This window comes from Neomonachus schauinslandi, chromosome 5 (genome assembly GCF_002201575.2).
Source record: "Neomonachus schauinslandi chromosome 5, ASM220157v2, whole genome shotgun sequence".
Lineage (NCBI taxonomy): Eukaryota > Metazoa > Chordata > Mammalia > Carnivora > Phocidae > Neomonachus > Neomonachus schauinslandi.
In genome coordinates, this window is record NC_058407.1 from 145,126,622 (window position 1) to 145,150,933 (window position 24,312).

The following is a 24,312-nucleotide window of genomic DNA, read 5'->3' on the forward strand; positions in this document are numbered from 1 at the left end:
CTCTCTCTCTCTAAAAAATAAAAGAAGTTCATTTCTCTGTCTCTGCCACTAGACTGTGAGCTTCTGCCTCACCCATACCTACCACAGACTTGGCACAGGTAGGTAATGGGTAAATACCTGGCAAACAGATCAGTAGGGGTAAGTGGGTGGGTTCAAGAGTGGATGACTCACATGGATGGATGAAAGATGGTTTGTTAGATGGGTCGATGGATGGATGGACAGACAGATGGTTTATTACATGACTGAACACTGGATGACCGGATGGGTGAATACATGGATGGACAAATAGTTCAATTGTATCAGATACTCATAGTTAGTAGTTACTTTACCCCAAAGAGCAAGATTTGAATCTACATAAAGGACTAGGTATCATCATTTCTCCCCTCCACTCAACTTCCAAGGCAGATATCAGCCACAAGAATCTCTTGGCTCTTTGTAAAAATTGTCATCATTCATCCTAGAAACTGTACAAAATGGTAGAATGAGCACCAGACATGGAAAGGTGTAAGATCTAAATTTGAATCTTTGATCAGCTATTGATAAAAATGGCACTGAATATCTCCAAGTATTCCATCAGAGAGTACCACCTACTTCACAGGATTATCATGTAGCTAAAATTAAATTGTAAATATGAAAGCCAATACTGTAAGGTTTGTGTTATATTCAGAGGACCAGTAAAGTTGATCTTTCATCTACTCATTTCAAATTTGTTTTAGAAATATTCTATCTTTTCCCCAAATGAGAGCTCACTTGGAACACCAATATACCAGACAGAGCACTACCATCTCTGGTTAAAGCTGGATCCTGTCTCATTAATCCCTATCTACTCAGAGACCACTGCGGTGCTCTGAAAGAATCTGGCATCCCGGAGGACACAGAAAAAAATCTCTCTCCTCTATGATGCATGGGAGTCTCATTCTATGTTCCACGGTGTCGGGCTGAAGCCCCACTCTTCTTCTCATTCTCCCTCTCCCTCTCTTCCTCTCCCTCTCTCCCTCTCTTCCCCCTTCCGTCAGAGGAGCCCAGGGCTTTGCATTCATTTATGCAAAGATGAGCCGATGACCCTGTCAGAAAATAAAAATGGTTTTCATCAGTCTCTTCAGGAGTTTCTAGAAATACTTCTGACTGAGACGCTCTCTGAATAATTCACTCATTTGAGATCATTTAAATAATCTATTCACTCATTTTCATAATTGATGGCAATGGCACACTATCAAGGGTACAGCTTTTGTCTTACATTTATACCATCTGTCAGCTTAATCATGCCCCCAGCACCTTCAGATAGCTTCCTTATCAAGTTGGGTTTATGAGTTCTGTAGACATGCATACTCCAGATGACATCATGGCTGACTCTGGCTCTCCTGAGAGAGAGATACTGTTGGCGTTCCAATTCTGCCTCCACCACTATCTCCTTGGGCAAGTCATTTATCCTATGTAGCTTCCAATTTCTCTCTTATGACATGGGACTCCAATTATAATTGAAGCTGGCATTTACTGACCATCTACTGAATGCCAGTTGGTGTTCTGAGCACTAGATGCACATATTCTTAAATTTTCCCCACAACCTATGAGGCAGGTACTCCTATCAGCTCCCTTTTAGATATGACAAAATGCAGAGAATGGTGTGATATTTAAATGAGAGAATGCCCTAAAAACATTCACCTGCATCATGGAATAGGAGCTCAACTTTGGCACCTGCTACCATCATCACCCTCACATCAACCAATATCACCACCATCATCATCACCAAACATCCTTATTATTAACATTCCCATCAACGCATGATCTCACAGAGATATCTTGTCTGTGAATTGCTTTTTTTTTTTTTAACTTCTGAAATTGAGAAAACTTTTAGCAGAATTTTGCCTTCCAGGAGAACACTGGTTTAACTGCTATTCTTTTGGGAGTTGGTTTGTTGTTACGAATGCAAAAAAAAAGAGACCGAGAGAGAGAGAATCAATGCAAGACAGAAACACACACACGCGCACACACACACTTACACACGCACAAGGAGGTGGTACCACTTACTTCAGTCCGAAGTGTTAATTTTCTAGAGACCTACTATATTTTCCCCACTGTGACCTAACATAGTGTACTGTGTGGGTATTTAAAATAGCCACAAGGCATGACTCTAGGGAAGTCAGATGATCATTTTGAATCTTCTGCGATGGCTTAACTTTCCCTCTCTAGGGCTTGTGTCATTTGAAAAACTTAATGATCATTACATAAGGAAACAAGTTAAATTTTACACAGACTCTGCTAAGGTAGTGATATCACCAAACCCATTTTACAAATGGGCCCTTGACTTTAGATGTGGGTTGGGGAGGAAAAAGGAAAGAAAGAGAGAGAAAGCGAAGCAGGGGTTGGGGTTGGGGAGTAGGGAGAAAGAAAGATGAACAATGTCATTTATGGGCATGACATATTTCTTCTGGAAATACTCAATCCAGAAATGCCTAAGCACAGATCCATGCCTGAAAATTAAAACAAACAAACAAACAAATCTGACTGATTCTGCTTTGTCATGAAGCTCTCAGCAGATCATCCGGTGAATGCCATGTGCTTCAATTCCTTTCTGACATTCCTCTCAGATTCCATTGCCACCGTCCCTATTCATACCTTACACTCCCCTTGAACCCGAGCTACTTAAAGCACCCCTGAGAAATTTTCCCAAAGATCCTCGCCAATCATCATTTCCTTTTTAAAGAAGCATCAGAGTCTGCATCTATAAGAGCAGGCTGCAGGGTTGATATCCCAGCTCTGCGACCCTGCACACTTTTTGAATTTGTCTGGAACTCATTCCCTAGTTTATAAAAGAGGGTAACAGCATCTGTATTCCAGTGTCCATGTGAGGACCAGACGAGTTTATATATTTGAATGCTCAGCACCTGCATGGTGACTCATTAATGCTAAACAAATGGTAGCTATTACTATTTATTATTTTTCTGTTTTCTTCTCCTTCAATGGTGCCCCCAACGATTACTAAATAAAGTCCTGTAGACTCGAATTCACTTCTCAGCACAGCCCTTCCTTCTCATCATTCCCTCACAATGATCCATATTCATTTCCTGTTGTACTGTAACAAACAGCCTCCAACTTTGCCACCTGGAACAACAACCCTTTGACAACACCTCACGGCTTCACAGGCCCACAGTCCAGTGGGCCTCGGCTGGGTTCTTGGCTCAGGGTCTCACAAGGCTGAAATCAAGGTGTCAGCCAGCTTGGGCTCATGGCTGGAGGACCTGGGAAGAATCCACTTCCAAACTCCTTCAGGTCGTTGGCCGAGTCCAGCTCCTTGAGGGCTGTAGCACTGAAGTTTTTGCTTCCTTGGTGGCTGTTGGCCAGGGACGAAACTTATTCCTAGTGGCCCTCCATGTGCCTTGTCCCATGGTCCCTCAATTCTCAAGCCTAGCAGTCAAATCCTTCCCGTGCTTGAATCTGTCTGGCCTCTTCTTCTGCTATTAGTTGCAGAAAAGTCTCTATTTTATTTATTTTTCAAGATTTTATTTATTTATTTATTTGACAGAGAGAGAGAGACACAGCAAGAGAGGGAACACAAGCAGGGGGAGTGGGAGAGGGAGAAGCAGGCTTCCTGTGGAGCAGGGAGCCTGATGCAGAGCTCAATCCCAGGACCCTGGGATGACGACCTGAGCCGAAGGCAGACGCTTAATGACTGAGCCACCCAGGTGTCCCAAAAGTCTCTACTTTTAAAAGGCTCCTATGATGACATGAGGCCCAGCCTGATTAACTCAAAGTCAGCTGACAACCCCTTCTACTCCCTAATGTGACAATCACGGGATGCATAGCTCATCATATCCACATACCCTTCAGGGGGAGGCTTACAGGGGGTAAGGGGCATTGGGGGTCATTCTTAGAATTCTGCCTACCACACAAGCTATGGTTCAAACACATTGAAATCCTTGTTTCTGGCTTTCACTTACAATGTTCCTTCTGCATGGAATGGCCTTCCCACATATATTCAGAAGTCCAGATCACACATATGCTCTGACACTTGTCCAAATGAGAGGGTGCTCTGTACAGATGCCCTCAACCCTTCTGCCTATACATAATGTCTATCTTCTCTAAATACTGTAGAGTTCTATCAGAACATCTTTTGTGGCACATATCACACTGTCTTGTGGTTATGAGCGTCTCCTAGTGTCCTACTAGATTCTATGTATCTTCAAAACCAGTCCATGTGTTACTGCAACCCTCCACAATGACCTGCACACAGTAGGTATGCTGGACATTTTGTTTGATGAAATACATGTGTGAAATGCATAAGGGTTATAATCCAAATCCAACTGATCTCTGTTTATGGGGGGGCAGATTTACCAGAAAAAGAAATCATTTAATAACAATATTTATGGAGGATACACCAGGTGACAGGAACTGATCTATATGCATAAACAAGATTTTACTGGCATTGGTACTGTCTCACTCACCAGAGATTACTCAGGGTGCAACAAAACTGCAATTTCCTTATTTCCTTTTCTCCCATACCATTTCTCTTAAGCTTTGCCACTAAGCATTGTATTCCAAAGGAAGAAAGAGGCACAAAGAGCCTTAAAGCAAAAAGTCCTGATAACCAGGATGACATTGACAAAACCAGTTTTTCAGGGTCACAAAGAGTAAATCTATGCCCTAAAGCCATGGTTCTAGGCCTTTAAGGGGCATGAGAATCATGAGGACAGCTTATGAAAAAAAGCAGAATCTGAAATGATCATTCCATAGGTTTGAAGTAGGGATAAGACCTTTACACCTTTCCCCTGGTGACTCTGATACAGGGAGCCCCAAGAACTACACTTGAATGACCAATGCTGAAAGATGTTCCTCATGTGGAGAAGTCCATGAAAACCAATCTTTTCATCCATTTTTATATCCATTCTACAAATACTGAGTCTTGGCAATTGAGCACCAGAGATCGAGTGGCAAGAGAATAAGTGAAAACCTGAAAACAGACTTCGCTCAGTGATAGTCACAGCCAGAGCTCATGGCTTCCTCAATGGGCCCCCATTATCTTCCAAGCAAAGCGAGCACATGGGAGAAGCCAGAATGTCCTTCTGTCCACTTGCAGAAGGTGTAAACAAGTCTCTTTGCTTTCAGCAATGCACACAATTATTTTATTGGTTCGTCATTTACTAGTGGTCTCTCAATTATTTTCCTCCAAGACTTCCTTCACATAATCATTGGAATACGTGTGTGCAGAAGCCAATTAAAATGCTTGCATAAATACTTCAATCCTTTCGCAGGATGAACCTGTTTGCAGATTATTGATATCACACACAAACTCACACACACAAGCAAATACACACTAGAAATCTTCTACACATTCTCATGAGTTCTTGAGACTCACTGAGTCAGTCTAGGCTAAAAGTGGGGGGGTAGTGATGGAGGGGTAGTTAAAATACAATGATCCAGAAGGGAGGGAGTTACAGCAATCTATCATTAGAAATCACGTCATGGGGGCACCTGGGTGGCTCAGTCGTTAAGCGTCTGCCTTCAGCTCAGGTCATGATCCCAGGGTCCTGGGATCAAGCCCCATGTCGGGCTCCCTTCTCGACAGGAGGCCTGCTTCTCCCTCTCCCACTCCCCCTGCTTGTGTTCCCTCTCTCGCTGTGTCTCTCTCTGTCAAATAAATAAATAAAAATCTTTAAAAAAAAAAAAAAAAGAGAAATCATGTCATGTCACAGTTGTACTCCATGCATACACCACTCTCGGTAAAGGACTTCCTAGATCTGATCACATGCTGACATGCCACATCAGAACTATACATTCCAGATGTCAGTCCAAGCCTTCTCAAAGACCTCCTGTATCATATCTGCACCAAGAATTCCTTCCTTAAGTGGCATCTCCTTCATTATGCACAAGGAACAAGGGACAGGGTATGATCCAGGAAGATGAAACTGCTATAGACCAGAAAAGACATGGCCTGTGAAGTATGATAAATATTTATCCCCCAAGTTCCAGTGAGGTGGCTTTGGGTGGAATCTGCTGCCCCCCATGAGAAAAAGAAGGTGGATGCCATTCTAAGGGTGGGAGGAGCCCTCTTAACTTCTCCTCTCAAATATCCCTGTCCCACTGCCAGGCTTTCTGTTAGATGTAGTGATTAGGAATGCAGCCTTTGGGGTCAGGCAGACCTCCACCCACATCCTGCTTCCTTCACCTACTAGCTGGGGGGATCTGAAACCGGTCACTAACCTGAATTTCTGTTTGTGAGGCAGGAATCAGAATGCCTCCTTGAGATGAGTTGTTGAAACAACTACATGAGATCATGCACGTAAAATTCTCACCATAGCTCTTGGTGCAGAGTAGCTCTTAATGAATGGTGCCTGAAGTCTGAAGTCATCATGCCCAACAGATTGTACAGAGACCATTCTGGGCACTAGAAACAAAGTCCCATGGCAGAGCTAAAGAAACATGAATGGAACTGACATTTTCCCAAATGGGGCTTGTGGTCTAAATGAAGATAAATATGCAAGCAAACAATGACAATGCAAAGTGTTAACACTCCTAGGAGTTAGTATACAGGTCTGTAGAATGAGGTGGAAAGGACCCAACCCATTTGAGATTATCCAGGAAGGGTGTCCTTGGAGAAATTGGAAAAACGCTCAAATGAACAGGAATATCAGGGAGCAGAGCATGAGCCAATGACAACCGAATATCCTTCACTGGGAGGATAAGAATGAAGATGTCTGTGCTGGGACACAGGAGAATGACCATATTTGGGAGTGGGAGACAATGATTTTGGCTTTTGACAAGAGGAAGTTGGAGGTCTGTGGGCTCTCCGCGTGGGGGTGTTCTGCAAGCAAGCGTGGAGATCAGGAGGTCTGGGCTGGTGTGAGGGATCTGGGAGTCATCCTGTGAGGAAGGCGGCTGGCACCAAGGTCCCCAGTGAGAATGCAAACAGACTGGGGAGGAGAAAGGGGAGGCAGATGCATCAGAGCATGGGAGCAAGACTCTTGGTTTGGGAAGACATGATGGGTCTCTCATGTCTTCTGGGGCATCGCTATCATCCTTAATTACTGCTTTTCTAGAAAACAAGAGGATTATTTTACTTTAATAGGTATGGGTTTTGCCCTATTTATGCTTGAGGTAAAAAAATTCAAAAACTGCTTTCAAAATCTTTCTTTGACTCTCTCTCTCCCTTTCTGTCTCTCTATCTCCATTTTAAAGCTAGTCTGTGTGTATGTGTATATGTGTACATGCATATACACATATATATTTTCATTTTAAAGCTAGTGTAACCCAAAAATGGTAAAGAGAATTATTCCCAAAGCATTTTTTTCAGGTAGTTAATGAGAAATTTATTCAAGTTGGAGAAATCCAGTCTATACTCAAACCCAAGCCCTATCATCTTGGAGATTCCCCAGCTGGCTGAATCAAGTTCACCCTTCTCACCCCAGCAAAGGCTCGGTGATGAGTCACTTGAGGAGCGGGATGGTTTCCTACTCATCCTTGGATAAGCCCTGGTGCTTGAAATAATGGTGGCCATAGAGTTGGTGCCCAGGGACTACTGGCTGTACTGGCCTGGGCTGCCAATTGCTGTTTTCAAACATCTCTGGGAGGCCTTGCTCCAAGACCCACCAAACTCCAAGGCAGAGCAAAACCCACTGGAGAAAAGGAAAGGCAAAGAGCACGGGAGTCCTGATTTGTAAGAGGAAGCCTGCTTAGCGCTGAGTTCTACGTCTGCTGGACACAAGCAAGCATTGGTCATGGCACTGGAATAATCCACGCCAGCCACAAACAAGAGCCCGGCAGAAAGCAAAGCCCTCTCCAAGGGCTTGTCACAATTTCCAAGACTCCCTCCTTACAAGCTGCTGCTTCCTGTGATGCCACTGGGTGACCTCAGAGATAGAGAGAAGTCGCCTCTGAACCCCAGAATAACAGCTCCCTCCTTCCGCAGGCCGCCCCCTCTGATGACCCGCTATATCCTGTATGCTGCCGGCAGGCAGGCTGAAGGATAACATGACTGGTATTTACTTGCTCCACTGGCTTCCTCTTTCTTCAAGACAGAAGCACAAGGAGTTATTTCTGAAGAATTGGATCCCCTGAGTGCCAAGAGAATAGCAGAATTACAGGAAGCATTTGTACATTCTAAGCTCAATTCGGCGGTAATTCCCTGAGCTCAGCCTTTTTGAGAAATTGTTGTATTTCAATAAGAATTTGAAGGAGGACACACAAAATATTAAAAGGGCATTTTCTGTATCTGGAAACAGAGGATATCAAGGGCAGCCTTCTTTTACGAAATGCTATCACTTGTGTGGCAGTGGCCCCCCCGTAAACAGGCTCCCTGGCAAATGAGCTAGATCCAAAGGCAGCACTGAAAATTCACAGGTGTGAGCCAAGTGTGACCCAGGACAGGTGAAATCCAACCAAGGAGAATGATTTCACAGCTCCACAGTGATCCTCAGGTTGTGTAACTTCAAATGGTTGAAAAATAATGCCAAACAAAACGACAGAAGGCAGAAAAGGCCCACGTTCCCTATCGCTTATGAAGAATAGGAAAAAAGTAATTTGCATGTTGGCTTTGCATTTGTAAGAGGAAAGAAAACCCAGAACTTGAAGGATGGATAAAAGAAGGTGTGGGTACAGGAAAACATTACAGGTAAAAACAAAAACAAAAACCCAACATGTTCAGCGTCCCAGATGTACAAAGGAGCCCAGCTCAGTGATGGAGATGTGGGCCACAGGGTATACCAGATGTCAGTTAACTAGAATCCAATGCTTTCCTCAAGCATCACAAAAAACACAGACTCCCACCCCACCTTCCGGCACAGGCAGACTAGAATCTAAGTTCCATGAGTACAAAACTTTTTTTGTCTCTCTTGTTCACTGATAGATTCCAAGTATCAAGAATAGTGCCTGGCACGTAGTTGGCACTGAATATTTGTTGGATGAATGAATGAAGTGTGATTCAGTGCTTGGGTATACCACCTAGAGGAGAAATAGAGTGTTCAATAAACAATGGTTATTGTTGATATAACTAGTATTCAGGTCCGGGAGTTAAATATGAAAACTCAGTAAATGCTGGTAGTTAACTGTGCTGGGTATCTCAGTTTGAAGGGTTTCAAAAATTGTTTTGAATTAAGGTTCGATGAAATGCACTAAAATAAACAGATCTTGGGTGACAGTTTGACACATTTTGACAAATGTTCAAGATATGAAACATTGCCATAACTCTAGAAAGCTCCCTGTGCCCTTTCCTATTGACTGCCTGTTTTGGAAATTCATCCATGTTCTAGGTATTACCAGTTCATTCCTTATTAATGAGTAGCATTCCACTTTATGAATATACCATAATTTATTTATCCACTCCTTGCTGATGGACACTGGCATGCCTTCTGATGTTTTGCTCTGATGAATAAAGTTGCAATGAACATTCTTATACAAATATTACTTTTGGGGTATAAGTTTATATTTCTTTACAGTAAATACCCAGGAGTATAATTGCAGGGTTGGAAGGTTTGTGTATATTTTTCACTTTATAAGAAACTGCCAAACACTTTTCCATGGTGGTTTTAATTTTACATTCCCACTGGCCATATATAAGAGATTCAGTTGCTCCATATCCTTACCAACACTTGGTATTGTCACTCTTTTTCATTTTAGCCATTCAGTGGGTGTGAAGTGATATATCATTATGGTTTTAGTTTGCATGTCTCTGATGGTCATAAGCATGTTTTCACTAACTTATTGGCCATTTCAGTAACATCTTTTGCCAAGTGTCTAACTTAATTTCCCACTTTTGTGTTGTTTTATTTTTTATTATTCATTTATTGGGGTTCTTTATATATTCTGGATATGAGCCCTTTGGGATATACAGAGAGTTAATATTTTTTCCCAATCTGGGGCTTGCCTTTTTCATTTTCTAACAGTGTCTGTACATGAGAAAAATTTAAAAATTTTTAAATTTTGATGTTTGATGGAGTCCAGTCTATTTATATATTTTAAAGATTTTTATTTATTTGAGAGAGAGAGAATGCATGTGTATGTGTGTGTGTGAGAGAGAGAGAGCACAGAGGGAGAGGGAGAAGCACACTCCCCTCTGAGCAGAGAGCCCAATGCGGGGCTCAATCCCAGGATCTTGAGAAAATGATCTGAGCCAAAGGCAGACGCTTATCTCACTGAGCCACCCAGGCGTCCCCAGTTTATTATTTTTACTGTACACCAAACGCCTTTTGCATTCTGCTTTCTTGGATCACAGCAATATCCTCCTAAATTTTCTTCTAAATACTTTACAGTTTTAGCTTTTACATTTAGGTCTGAAATTTAAGTAATTTTTATGTATAATATGATCTATGGGTCAAGGTATTTTTCTTCCATGTGGATATCTGGTGGATCTAGCACCATTTATTAAAAGGACTTTCTTTTCGTGGTGTCTAGGTGGCTTAGTCTGTTGTGTCCGACTCTTGGTTTTGGTTCAGGTCATGATCTCAGGGTTGTGAGATTGAGCCCCATGTAAGATTCCATGCTCAGTGTGGAGTCTGCTTGAGATTCTCTGCCTCTCCCTCTTCCTCTGTCCCTCCCCCCCACTCGTGCCCAAGCTCTCGGTCTAAAATAAATGCATCTTTTTTTAAAAAAAAGACGTTCCTTTCCCCCATTGTCATAATTACTCATCAAAAAGCAATTGAATGCATGTTTGTAGATTTATTTTCATCATTTCATCACTATATGAGATGTCAGTTATAGGGTTTTCATAGATAACCTTTATCAGATTGAGAAATCTCCCTTCCTTTATCATGAATGGATATATTAGATTTTGTCAAATGCTTTTTCTGCATCTATTGAGATGACCATACAATTTTCTCCTTTATTATATTAATATGGTTAGTTACACTGATTTATTTTTTGAATGTTAAACCAATCTTGAGTTCATAGGATAAACAACATTTATCCATGGTGTATTATTTTTTTAATATATTGCTGGATTATGATTACTAATATATTGAAACACTGTGTAGATTGGTGTTATTTCTTTTTAAAATGTCTGATGGAATTCATAGCCAAGCTATCTAGGTCAGGAGTTTTTTTTTGTTTTTGAAATGGGGAAGATTTCAGTCATAAATTCAATTTTGTAGCAAGTTTAGAGCTTAGAAACTTAGAGACTTCAGACTATTTCTTTTTTAGGTCAGTTTTGGAAATTTGTGAGTTTTTTTTTTTTTCCAAAAAATATACCCATTTTATCTACGTTGTGGAATTTGTTGGCATACATTATTCGTAATATTTTTTTATCATTTTGATGTCTGCAGGATCTTGTCTTGGTGATATCTCCTCTTGCACTTTTAGTATTTTTTTAAAAGATTTTATTTATTTTATTTTATTTATTTATTTGACAGAGAGAGACACAGCACAAGCAGGGGGCGTGGGAGAGGGAGAAGCAGGCTTCCTGTGGAGCAGGGAGCCTGATGTGGTGCTCGATCCCAGGACCCTGGGATCATGACCTTAGCTGAAGGCAGATGCTTTACGACTGAGCCACCCAGGCGCCCCGCATTTTTAGTATTTTTTATTAGTATTTGTGTTTTCTCTGTTTTGTGTGATCACTCTTGCTAGAAATTACAAATTTCATTAACCTTTTCAAAGAACTACCTTTTGGCTTTGTTGATTTTCTCTATATTTTGTGTTCTACTTTGATTTTTACTCTTATATTTGTGATTTTCTTCCTTCTATTTCATTTGGGTTTACTTTGCTCTTCTTTTTCTAGCTTCTTAATGTAGAAGCTTAAATCACTGACTTTACACTTGCCTTGATTTTTTTAATTATAAGCATTTAAAGCTATAAACTTCCCCCTTAGCACATCTTCTACTTTATTCTTCAAATTTGATATGTTGTGTTTTCATTCAAAATATTTGCTAATATCTTTTGATTTCTTCTTTGACCCATGGGCTCTTCAGAGATGTTATCTTATTTCCAAACATCTGGGGATTCTCTGGATCTATTTTTATTACTTTTTTTTTTTAATTTTCTGATTTTTAAAAAATTTTATTTTATTATGTTATGTTAGTCATCATTCATTACATCTTTAGTTTTTGATGTAGTGTTCCATGATTCATTAAAGCATATAACACCCAGTGCTCCATTCAATACGTGCCCTCTTTAATACCCATCACCAGGCTAACCCATCCCCCCACCACCCTCCCCTCTAGAACCTCCAGTTTGTTTCTCAGAGTCCATAGTCTCTCATGGTTCATCTCCCCCTCCAGTTTCCCCCCCTTCATTTTTCCCTTCCTACTATCTTCTTCTTCTTCTTTTTTTTTTTAAACATATAATGTATTATTTGTTTCAGAGGTACAGGTCTGTGATTCATTTATTTTAACACTGTGTGGTCAAAGAATTCATTCTGCATGATTTCCATCCTTTGAAATATATCAAGACTTGTTTTATGCTCCAGAACGCAGTCTACTTGGGTCCTTTTCTAAGTACACTTGAAGGAAAGTTTCTTTTGTAGCTGTTGGGTGTAGCAGGCAAAATCTTCCAAAGCTTTCTCTTCATCTTTCCTTCTAGGCATCCATCACGGATCCCCCAAAGTCAGTGCTTCTGTTTGCACAGTACTTTCTTCTGATCCTAGTGAATTATGTACATCTCCCACTCCACATCCTGCATCTTCCTACCCATAGGATCTCTCAAGCCTCCATCTGAAGTGCAAAGTAAACAGAAATCTCAAGCTGCTTGAGGCGGTTTAGAAGCCATGCCTTGCTTGTCAAGAAAGACAAGATAACGACCCAGGCTTCCTTTCCATATTTTTTGTTCTACTCTTTATGTGATCGTGTGGCAACTAATTTGGGATTTGGTGGGAGAGAGGGCAAATGGGGTAGATATTGTCATTGTTCGTGTGGGGTCATCTGTAAATCCCCCGTGACGTCTCCCCTGTCTGACTCAGGACCCGGCTCAGGTGGGACGTGTGATGATTTTTTTTCCTGCAGAGTTATGTTTTATATTTTCAATAGTTAATATATATGTACTAGAAAATGTGCTTTACAAGAAATATGATCTCCCTCTCTAACCTGTGATTTGCACAAGTGATACACTTAAGTTTGGGAAATTAGTTGACTTAAAGTAAAAGACTATGTCAATGAAAATACAGGGGTTTATCTATATGGCAAAATGTGTAAATATGGTACTTAATATGGGGTGTAGGCAAACTGGTGTGAGCACTGCTATACAGTAAACATTTGCTATTGCAACAACGTGAACCAACCTTTAGTCTTTAAATTATTTATCCTAAGTCCTTCAAGGACCCTTCCTAATGAGATTGGAGAAGCTGACACAAGGAAGAGCACACGGTTACCACAGTTCACCCAGAAAAAGCATTCCAGCTACACCTTATGATATTTGGTTCACCTCGTTCCAAGAAAGATCTGCTCCTGGTCGTGGGATGGAATCTGGAGCAGCTCAGAAGGAAATGTGTTGGGAAAAGAATTAAGTCCAGCCCTTCCATTGCCCATGCATTCATCCCCACCCTGCATTACCAACATGTAGAAGGATGCTCACCTTTTCCCATTCTCGGTCCTTGTTCAGCACAATCACCACCAGTCTGGGATGCACCTGATAGCCTTCCTCAGTGAAGGACAAGTCTTTGCCATCCCATGTCACATTGACCATAAATCTAGAGAGAAGAAGAGAGAAAGACAAGTTTTTAGGGAAGAAGGAAAGAGGTCAGTTGAGTGGAAGGCACCACCGTGTAATACTCGGAACGTGGAGACTTACATGGCCATGATCATCCATGACAAGTGACCTCTATCTGTGGGAGTATTAGTACCCATGCAGGCACTGCTAATTGGCCAGGCACTCGTTCCCATGAGCCTGTACTCACTCTCAGAATCCCCCATCCTATATAGATGTAATTGATTGTCATTAGCACATGGGATGGAACCTTTCTGTCCTGCCACACCCACAGACCTCTGTTCATATGACATTACAGGAGGATCTTAAAGCATATTCTATTATGTTTTAACAAGCTTCCCTAAAGGAAGCTGCTGCCTCATTAACCATATGGGATGCAACTTCAAAGAAATGGTATCGTATCTATTCATTACTCATTCCACTAATACTTATTAAATGCTTGCTACATGCCAGGACTCAGCTACTTGGCTGAGGATAAATAAGGAAACAAATATGATCCCTCTCCTCATAAAGCTTATAGTCTAAAGGAGAGGATAGGCATTAATTAATTACAGATCTATGACAAGTGTTATAATAGTGAGGTGGGTGTGCTATGTAGAAGTGAAACAGGGGTCAGGCAAGACATCTATAAGGAAGACTTCCAGGCTTCACTGGAAGGATGAGTCAGCATTAACTAGGTTAAAAAAAAAAAAAGACATAAGCAAATTCTAGGCAAAAAGGGCAGCATGTGCAAAGGCTCTGTGGCAGTACACACAAACTGCAAACCAGTGAGACCAAAGCAGAGAGAGACAGAAGAATGTGGGATGTGGTGTGGTTGAGAAGGTAAATAGGGGAGATAATGCAAAGCTTCTCAGGCCATGTTAAAGGGTTCTGTCTTTCTTTTAAAACAGTAGGAACACACTGAAGGTTTATTGTTGTTGTTCAGTTAGCCACTGTATAGTACACATCAATTTTTGATGTAGCGTTCAATGATTCATTAGTTGCATATAACACCCAGTGCTCATTACAACACGTTCCCTCCTTAATGCCCATTACCCAGCTACCCCCACTCCACCACCCCCTCCCCTCTGAAACCCTCAGTTTGTTTCCCAGAGTCCATAGTCTCTCATGGTTCGTTTCCCTCTCTGATTTCTTCCCCTTCAGTTTTCCCTCCTTCCCCTATGGTCCTCCACGCTATTCCTTATGTTCCACATATGAATGAAACCATACAATAATTGTCTTTCTCTGCTTGACTTATTTCACTTAGCATAATCCCTTCCAGTTCCATCCAGGTCAGTGCAAATGGTGAGTATTCATCCTTTCTGATGGCTGAGTAATATTCCATTATATATATGAACCACATCTTCTTTATCCATTTATCTGTTGAAGGGCATCTTGGCTCCTTCCACAGTTTGGCTGTTGTAGATATTGCTGGTATGAACATTGGGGTGCATGTGCCCCTTCTTTGCACTGCATCTGTATCTTTGGGATAAATACCTAGTAGTGCAATTGCTGAGTCATAGGGTAGCTCTATTTTTAATGTCTTGAGGAACCTCCATACTGTTTTCCAGAGTAAATGTAGCAGCTTGTATTCCCACCAACAGTGTAAGAGGGTTCCCCTTTCTCCACATCCTCACCAACATTTGTTGTTTCCTGTTTTGTTAATTTTTGCCATTCTAACTGGTGTAAGGTGGTATCTCATTGAGGTTTTGATTTGTATTTTTCTGATGGCTAGTGATATTGAACATTCTCTTACACCATACACAAAGATAAACTCAAAATGGATCAAAGACCTCAATGTGAGATAGGAATCCATCAAAATCCTAGAGGAGAACATAGGCAGTAACCTTTTCGACATTGGCCACAGCAACTTCTTTCAAGACACGTCTCCAAAGGCAAGGGAAACAAAAGCAAAAATGAACTTTTGGGACTTCATCAAGATAAAAAGCTTCTTCACAGCAAAGGAAACAGTCAAAACTAAGAGGCAACCCATGGGATGGGAGAAGATATTTGCAAATGACATTGCAGATAAAGGGCTGGTATCCAAGATTTATAAAGAACTTCTCAAATTCAACACCCCCAAAAACAAATGATCCAGTCACAAAAAATGGGCAGAAGACATGGACACTTCTCTAAAGAAGACACACAAACGGCTAACACACACTGAAGGTTTTAATCATGGAGATGATACAGTCAGATTTTTCTTGTAGAATATGACTTGAAGGCTACGTAGAGAATGGGCTAGAGGGGACCAGAGTGGATACAGGGGGTTAGGTTACAGTGTGCTTATTCTCCATGTCAGAGATGATCTTGGCTTTGGCTCTGTTGTGGCCCCAACAGAGGAGGAGAAGGAGGAGTATGAGTCGCCACAAATAGGACCAAGTGGAGAATATTTAGCAGGTATTCAGTTGATGTGAAGGTTGGGGAGAGAGAAGCAACAAGGACAACACTGGCCTCAGCATCTGCCTTATATAACATCCGTGTATTCAACCATTGTCCTAGCACTTTCATTGCACAGGACGTCTTTCTGCCTTATGATCATCTTACCTCCACCACTATTCAAAACCACCTTGCCTGTAGGCAGGCTGGATGTGGATGCGGAGGGAGGCAAGGCAGAGCTCCCCTCCCAGGATTTGGATGGGAAAATCCCCAGGAGTCCACATCCCCTTGTAACTTGAGGAAAAGGTGATATTGTTGGAGACTTCCAAGGGAACATACCACTTAACAGATACTCAATTAATGTAATACGGTAGGTTGAATATTCAGAGACCCCCAGAGAGACAGGGTATCTCAAGACCGTGGCATTTTCTTACTTTATACTCCTTTAACACCAGAAGCAGCTGAAGAAGTAAAATGTTAAGGGGGAGAAATAGAGTATAAAAAATTCAAAAACAAGAGACTGTCCTAACTGGTCACATATCTGCCCCTGGGCCGCCACAGTGCAGGCTGTGTCATGTGGAAGGAGAATCAGGTCTCCTAGGACATGGTAAAGAAATTGGGGAAAAGGCAAAGAACAAATATTGTGTATCCACTCAATGAACTATTTGGGTTTTTAAAAATCATGTTTTTGATGACAAGTTAATGGAGAGGAGAAAATGCTCACTCTTTCATATTAAACAAGCAGAAGAGGATAAAAATAGGGTTTGTCTATGCATAAAAGGATTACAGGTACCTTTTATTTTCTTTTGTGTATCTTTGCGTTCTCCAAATTTTCTGCAAATAGTGTCTGCTAAAAAACAGAATAAATAAACCACTGCAATTCCAGAAGGAGCAAAGAGTAATCACTCTTCTATTTGGTGCACGTGAGGCATCTGTGATCATTTCCTAGTGGGATATTTTGTTGATTCAACAACAATTTGCTGCATGTCTATTATGTGTCAGGCCCTATGGGGAGTCCTATAGATACGGAAATAAAAACCACAGTGTCTGTCCGCCCTCCTACCCACATGTTCACCACCCAGCAACATAGGCACATACACATGCCAGCACAGAGAACGCCGCTCATGCAGGGATGCTCAGTAAGTGGGAGAAGTGAGAGTGCAGAGGAGGGCCCCTCACTGAACCTAAGGGATTGGGGGCGGGGCTTCCTGGGGAATCTTGAAGAGTGAAAGAGTTAAGAAGAGGTGGGAGAGGGGAGCCTCGGTGGTTCCTTCGGTTAAGCATCCGACTCTTGATCTCATCTCAGGTCTTGGTCTCAGGGTCATGAGTTCAAGCCCTGCATTGGGCTCAGTGCTGAGCATGAAGTCTATTTAAAAAAAAAAAAAAAAAGGAGAAGGAGAAAAGAATTCTGAGCAAAGGCATCACCTTGAGAAAAGAAGAGTCAGCAAAGGTCGGCAGCGTAACACATGCTGGGGGAAAACAGGGAATGGCTTAATAAGCTAAGGGGCAGTGGGATTTCTCTGGAGAGGATCCATGAAGCCAGATCCTAAAGGACCTTGAATGCCACCCTAAAGTGTTTGGATTTTGTTCAGAAGGCAGGGGAGATCCATGAAAGGTTTTAAATAAAGGAGTGATGCATAGATTTGCTGGCAAGAGAAGCAGAAATAAAAATGCTTCTTTCTCTGCATTGGAGGACAACTTCATTTTTGTTTATGGCTAAAAATCTTCCATTATAATTAGGGGGGTGTCTAAACTAGGTTGTTTATATTTTTCCAGTTGACTTTTGGTTTTGTTCCCCATGGTTATTTTTAGCCCTATTATATTGTCTGGCACACTGTAGGGCTGGAGTTCATGTTTGGTGGTTGAATATGTTAAAAGATCATCACCAGAAGTGCCATCCATCCATGTCTACATCCATCTGTCCATCCTTCTGTCCATCCATCCATCCATCCGTCAATACATTCATCCATCTATCCATCCAATAGACATATTTGCATACCTACTACGTGTCATGACCTGTGCTAAGAACTGTGGTAGGAAAAATGATAAAGTAAACAAACATATTTCTGCAATACACAACTGCAGTCAAGAACAGCAAGTGTAAAATTAGAGATATGTATTAAGTAGGCTGGCAAAGAGCATGAGGAATAGAGTGGCCAATTCTACTGCAGAGGTAGAGCAGGCATCAGGAAACAAAGTGGAAGGAAGAACAAGGGCTGGAGGGGTGTATGGCCAGGAGCGAGGGGTGGCAATGCACTGCAGGGAGGAAACCACCAAGCCAATGGTATAGAACAGGATGGAAGACTGTTCACGGAATCTCTGATAAACACTGCAGACAAAGACCACCAGCGAGTGGCCTTTACCAGAGCTAGTAGGAAATCAGTTATCAAGTCTCTGTATTTGCTGCCCCAAACTCAGAAGTTATTAATTTATTATTATGGTTGATGTTGTTGAATCAAATTAGCTATCAGGCCAGGTTTTGATTTGTCCAACACTTTGGGATGGACAGAGCTCAGGATGGATCCACCCAATTACCTAAAGGTGGATGAACTGAAAATTCCAGTCAATTATCAAGAGGTTTGGAAATATCCAGTTTGTTATCTTTTTGGAAAAGGCAGACCAGAGAGCAAATGCTTTGGTTTTGACCTAGATATGTGGCCCTGGCGAGAGCCATTCACAGGGTTACGTGTGGTGCGACCCAAACATCACAGTCATCATTTGAATCAAGGAGCTAGCATGTACTATTGGGCACCCAGATTTTCTTTTGATTTGCCAGGTGAATTTACTCAAACCTCCCTCTTCTTCAATCCCCCATTTCTACTTCCTCTACTCATTCCCTTTTCTCCTATCTTGTGGTGAAATCAGATGGAATGAGCAGGGTGATGATTTAGATGCAATCACGCCTCTTTGGACTACATGGAAACAACTACATGGATGTTATGCTCCCTAGTTTTCTGTGTTCCTTTAAGATTCAATATTCTGGACCGATGAGTCTGTAAACTCAACATTAATATTGTTATATTGTTTTTCCTTTTGTTTTTTATTAACAGTCTTCAGTCCTTTGGGTATGTATGGGGGGAGACCCTCTTACAGAATTTTTTGCTGAACAGTAATTTCATTATGAAGTTGGCAGGATGCAAGCACCTATTATCTTCAATTCCCCCATTCAATTTCTAGGAAAGACGATTCATATTTTCTCAGACTTTCTTCCCATTTAAACTAGCTCCCGAGGAAAATTCTTTACCTAGGGAAATCCCATTACACACCCCATTGCTTGGTCCCCATTAACACCTGCTGGGTACTTGTATTAAACAGTAAAATTTTATCACTGTTTTGTTTATCTCTCAAAAATGGATTATAAACTTTTAGTGACCAGATGAAATATCAGAAATTCTAGCAGCTGCTAAGCTTCAAATTACATCTTCAGTATTTCCATCAGGGGCAATAAATACAGGAAAGCATGCTGGCAAAATGTGGCCAGGTGGGGGCTCCTGGGGTTTGCAGAGGGTCCACTTCTGTATTGTTTTTTTAAAGATTTTTATTTATTTATTTGAGAGAGAGAGAATGAGAGAGAGCACATGAGAGGGGGGAGGGTCAGAGGGAGAAGCAGACTCCCTGCCGAGCAGGGAGCCCGATGCGGGACTCGATCCAGGGACTCCAGGATCATGACCTGAGCTGAAGGCAGTCGCTTAACCAACTGAGCCACCCAGGCGCCCCACTTCTGTATTGTTATCAACCATTGATGGCAAAGCCAAGTAGCTGGCTTTTTGGTTGTTGTTTTTTTTTTTTATTGTCCATGACATACACAACACTAAGACCTGAGTCTGAATGGAGAGGTGCCATAAGGGCATTATACACACTGGATCTGGAGCTTCCGTAGAAAAAAAATCATGTAAGAAGATCTCCTGAATCATTTTATATTGATTTCATGTTGAACTATTTTAGACATCTTGGCTGAAATAAGACATATTATTAAGATTAATATCATCTGCTTCTTTTTACTCGTTTAATGTGCTGCCAGAAAGTTTAAGATTACACAAGGCTAGCCTTCTATTGCTTTTGGACAGCTCTTCTAGATTGTCATTGGTTTGGGGTTTTTTTTTTTTTTTTTTTTTAACCAGTAGACGGTATGCATCATGAAGGCAGGGACCTCTTCTGCCTTTAGTATCATATTTCTAGTGCCAAACAGAGTGCTGATGAATACAACAATGAATTGCTATTTCTACGTTGTTGGAAAACAGAAGAGGGATCAAAAGCCTGGCTCTGCACTCCCAACTGTTTCATGTTGGGCAGTGTATTTAAAATTCTCTGAGCCTCCATTTCTTTCCTTGTAAAAATTGGATGATGTTCAACCATATGAATTAGTCAAGACAGTCTCATGTGGTTGCAGCTCACCATTACCCAACTCCTGGGTTTAGGGGTAGCATTAGGGACGGTGCCCTTAAAATGCCCAGCACTATGCCTGGTTTATGGCTGTCACTAATAAATAGCTAAGATTTACAGACATTTCCTATGCATTTTTTTTTTTTTTTACTATTTTCCCACCCTGTCATATTTTCTAACACCCCACCCCAGATGCAGCCTGGTCTTTTTAAGGCCATACTTCTCATGGCTGTGACCAGGGGTCCCTCTGTCCTCCCATCAAAAGCCAACCATATACGGGCTGCCAAAATTCCTTGAACTCTCACTTAAAATGTCTCATTCCCTCTAATTTCTATTTTCTCTCTTTCATCTTTATGGTCATAAGTCTCCTTTAACTTCCAAATCTGATTATTTGAAATGTTCTCGAGACATATTTATTATTCACCATTTCCCTTCAGACTAATTCTTTTACTGTCTCACAAATGCCACTATAACCCATTTAGTGTTTCTCAATTTTTGGTTAATTTCCCATCCGCTTCACCATTTCCCACATTCCCCCTCGGGTTTTGTATTTTTTTTCCCCCCAAATCACAATCTGCCTGAAATGCCTCCTTGAACTGCTTTTGGGTGTCACCCTTCTTTTTCTGTCATGTAATTTACATGTTTCTGAAAACAGTCACTGTTCTCTGGAGCCTCTTTTCACCCCTCAGGACACTCCCATTCTTTGAAAACATTTTTTTTTTGCTCTCTGCAGCATTCTTGCGGTGGTTTGGAATCCCCCCAACTCTGATGCGTGCCTGAGCAACCCCCCATCTTCCATGAACCATTCCCTGATGGGCATCAACCCTCTCCCCTCTTTAGGCCACATGCATGGTGCCTTCACCAGCTCCCAGCCCGTGCACAGGCCTTTCCCCGAACGCAAGCGTCCAGCACCCCCTGCCACACACACAGTATGCAGAATGAGATGATGCAAATCAATTCAAAGTGCAATTGTATCCAAGAATTTCTGGATACCCCCCCCCCAAGAATACAGACTCCATAAGGACAGGGCATTTTTCTCGTGTTCTCACCTGCACCCCATTCCAGAACCAGGAACCATTCCTGGCATAAAGCAGATGCTCATCACCTACTTACTGAGGGAACGAAAGGCCTCAGTTCGGTCATATTTTCTCACTCTCTGACAATGAGCCCTGCTTTATCTGTCTGTCCAGTGGGTGTCCACTTGTGCTCCATGGGTCCCTGGGGATCTGATGAAGGAACTCAAAGGCAGAGGAGAAAGGTTAGGGGTGAGGGGGAAGCCTCTATAATCCCACCTCCACTTGAATCACTAATACGCTGCACTCTCTTATAAATTATTATTGGAAAAACATTCTACTGCTCATATCAATCAATGAAACCAACAAGCCAGAAAACAATTAAGGAGCTGTTCCTCGACACTGCAGCACACAAAGACCCTGGTCTTCAACTTGGCAGACTGAAGATCTTGTTTTACCTCCCGGGATATGTGAGTAATGATGACTGCCTCTAAAAAAATATGGACAAAAACATATTTAGCACCAAATAGGTGTTAAATGTTGGACGAAATACTTTCCATACACCACCTGAATTTTTACCCCCAAAACTAAGTGTGGATTATCCCATTTTACAGAGAAAGAACAGAGGCACGGAGGATTTTATGATGGTGCCAAAGGCTACACAGGGTGTCAGATACTTCTGGTTGTTCTTCGTTATCCTCTTTCCTCTTCCACTTTAGTAATCGGAAACCCCCATTTTTAGCTGTGCACATAGCCTTCTATAATTAAGTTTACATTTCCCAGCCCTCCGTATAGCTAAGCATGACTATGTGGCTATGTTCTGGCCAAAAGCAAGGGAGAAGGCGTGATATTCATAACGTATAGGAGGTATCATATATGGAAGGGATGGACGCTTCTTTGCTCCTTCCTCCTTCCTGCTGGCTGCAATGCAGACACGATGGCAGGAGCACTAGCAGCGATGCTGGACTGTGAGGTGGAAGCCACTGGCGAGGGGTGGCAAAGCCACAAGGCAGAGAAGCCTGGATCCCTGACACCATGCAACAGCATACAAGCCCTGGCCTACCTTTGGACTTCTTTTACAAGAGAGACAATTCAATGCCTACCCTACTGAAGCCACTTTTGTGTTTTAGGCTTTCTGTCACTTGAAAACAAAATTGATCTTGTCTGGTTTAAGTGCTAGAGCGAGTATCTGAACCAAAATACAGTCCAAAGCCTTTGAATTAAGCTGCACCAGTTCCCAGTTGGCCTCTCTGCATCTCAGTTAACCTTCTCTGAAAAAAGCGGGCATGGTACTGTATATTTCTTTGTTTCCTTCCTAGCTCTGCAGTATTTGATCCTCTCTCCTGATTCCCCTCCCAGTATATAGTGCATCTAGTTCTACCCCCATATCTTAGTGTATTCTGTTCCTCTCGCTCAAAATGTCTTCCTTCCCCATTATCTTCAATCTAAACCCAATACCTTTTGGGGGAGAGTAAAGCTGAGTATCAAGCTCCATTTCTCCCATTTGGCCTTTCCTGATAATCTTTCCTTTTCTTAGTTCATTTGAATCCACACCTCATGTTATAGCCCTTAGCGATACATCATCCCCAACCGTTCCCTAAAAATTTCACAGTCACACATTTAGTCTCAACAGAAGCAGAGATCAGGTCTTGGCTTCAGTCATTTGTGTTTATCTAGAGCCATGCCGTTGGGCACAGCATGCTCAACAGTTACTGACTTGATTCGCAAAGCGGTGCATTAATCTTCACCTCAGGAAACACCACTGTTTTCCAAACTGAACACCAAATCCAGGACCGAGTGGTGACAAGAAGCCAGGCCACATGACTTTGTCCACACAATATTCAGTAGCCATAATTCCTCCTCATCCCGTCCACCATGTTTAGTGGCCACCTTTCAAGACCATCTCAAAAAATGCCTCCCTGACAAAGGTTTCCCTAACGCCTCCAAATCAGACACATCCTCTCTCAGCTCTCAACCCCGATTGTTCATGTGCTGTGCTCCCCTCTGACAGGACCTCTGTTATCTATGTCACTTGGAGTGAATTTTTTAAAGACACCTCTTTCTGAAGACCTTTGTGATGGTTCATTTCATGTGACTGGGCTAAGGGATGCCCAGATAGCAGGTAAAATACTACTTCTGAATGGGTCAGTAAGGATATCTCTGGAAGAGGTTAGCATTTGAGTTAGTAGGTAAGTAAAGAAGACCACCCTCACCAATGTGGGTGGGCATCATCCAATCTGTGGAGAGTCTGAAATGAACAAAAAGGCAGAGGAAGGGGAAGCTGCTCTCTATGCTCAAGCTCAGACATGCATTTTTCACCTGCCTTCGTGGATCTATGCACCTGCTTCTCAGGCCTTTGGACTTGTATTGAAACCACAAACCATGCCACTGGCTTGCCTGGTCCTCCAGCTTGCAGACAGCAGATCATGGGACCTCTCAGCTCCATAATCACGTGAGCGAGTCCCTCATAATAAACCTCTTACTTTATAGCTTCTTGGTTCTGTTTCTCCAGAGGACCCTGGCTAATACAACCCTATACTACCACCTGCTAGAAAAAGAGAAGACAAGTCTTTGATGAATATGATGTGGAGGGAGATTCCCGGCTGGGCATTCATCATAACCTGCCTGACTTTACCACCTCTGCTAGAGTATAACCTTCTTCTTGAAGATAAGAATTCATAACCCAGGACTCTGAACTCTGAGAACATCAGGTAGACAGAAGAGCAGGTGTAGGGTAGACAAGCTGGGGTTGAGTTTTAAACCCACCATTATGGGCACCGTCCCCATAAGCAAGGCCTCTGAGATTCAGCTCATTCCCATATTAAATGGGGGTAACACCACTGTCTTAGGCTGTTTGTGCTGATGTAACAAACTACCATAAGCTGAGCAGCTTAAATGATGAGAATTTGTTTCTCACAGTTGTGGAGGCTGGAAATCC

At 42.0% G+C, this 24,312-nt stretch overlaps 1 protein-coding gene across 1 annotated transcript in view; it reads right to left on the minus strand.

Annotated features, from left to right (window-relative positions):
- Nucleotides 1-24,312, minus strand: part of GRIN2A (glutamate ionotropic receptor NMDA type subunit 2A) — a 363,888-nt gene that overhangs the window by 102,789 nt on the left and 236,787 nt on the right. Inside the window, exon 3 of the mRNA XM_021698148.1 lies at nucleotides 13,489-13,603. Within this exon, the coding sequence (XP_021553823.1) occupies nucleotides 13,489-13,603 (115 nt within the window). The remainder of the gene's footprint in view (nucleotides 1-13,488; nucleotides 13,604-24,312) is intronic.